A 771-nucleotide genomic window follows, 5' to 3' on the forward strand; every position below is an offset into this window, starting at 1 on the left:
CCAGATGGCGCAGAGAATCTCACAGGACGACGATGGGGAGCAAGAGGAGCAGAGGGGGGCATGGGCTCGCCCAATTACGGAACGGGAAAAGGCACTGAAGCTAGGGACTTTGAAAGAACTGAAATAGAGGTTGGTAAAGGTGAAGAACTGTTGGATAAACCGTTAGAAGAAGGAGTCAAAAATAACGCGCACTTGGAATATTCGAACGCCATTGAATGGACGGCAGTAGAGTATAAAAGGAAAAGAACAAGGAATAAAAGCGAAGAAGATTTGGAAGAAAGTACTGGAGAAGGTATAAAAAGGAACGCTAATTTAATTAAAAATATGGGCAAGGAAATAAATGTTTTGAACGAAAATCAAAGGGCAGAGTACGTGGAACGGTTTTCTTTGGAACTGGCTGATAATCGAACAAAGGACGCTGGAATTTCTGGGCAAGGAACAAGCATCTTGAAATCCACACCGAATTTTGGAAGAATTTTGAAAAGCACCCCGACAAGTATACCTCGCAACAAAGGTGAGAGAAAAAAAGCTTATTATGAAAAAGAACTGAAAAATAGGGAGTATACAGTGGCAGTCCTCCTGAAGAAGAATTTTACTTCCAGAAGCAAAAGATGAAATGTAATTAAAATCTACAGATTGGTTGCGAATAGGAGGCGTTCTTTAAGAGGCCTTAAAATGGTAGGTTTTAACAGGGCAGAACTTACATTTGCAGAAATGGCTGCCGCCAATGATTTCTTGAAGAAGGCGGAGGCAGATGGTGCATCATATGAA

General features: G+C 41.5%; 1 protein-coding gene across 1 annotated transcript; it reads left to right on the forward strand.

Moving 5' to 3' along the window:
- The first annotated feature begins 60 nt into the window (after nt 1–60).
- On the forward strand, nt 61–495 carry LOC143305277 (uncharacterized). The gene is made up of 2 exons (XM_076688146.1): nt 61–292; nt 363–495. The coding sequence occupies exons 1-2, from the start codon at nt 61–63 to the stop codon at nt 449–451; spliced, it is 321 nt and encodes a 106-aa protein (XP_076544261.1). The 3' UTR covers nt 452–495.
- The last annotated feature ends 276 nt before the right edge of the window (nt 496–771 follow it).

This window comes from Osmia lignaria, chromosome 1, assembly GCF_051020975.1.
Source record: "Osmia lignaria lignaria isolate PbOS001 chromosome 1, iyOsmLign1, whole genome shotgun sequence".
In the NCBI taxonomy this organism is placed as follows: Eukaryota; Metazoa; Arthropoda; class Insecta; order Hymenoptera; family Megachilidae; genus Osmia; species Osmia lignaria.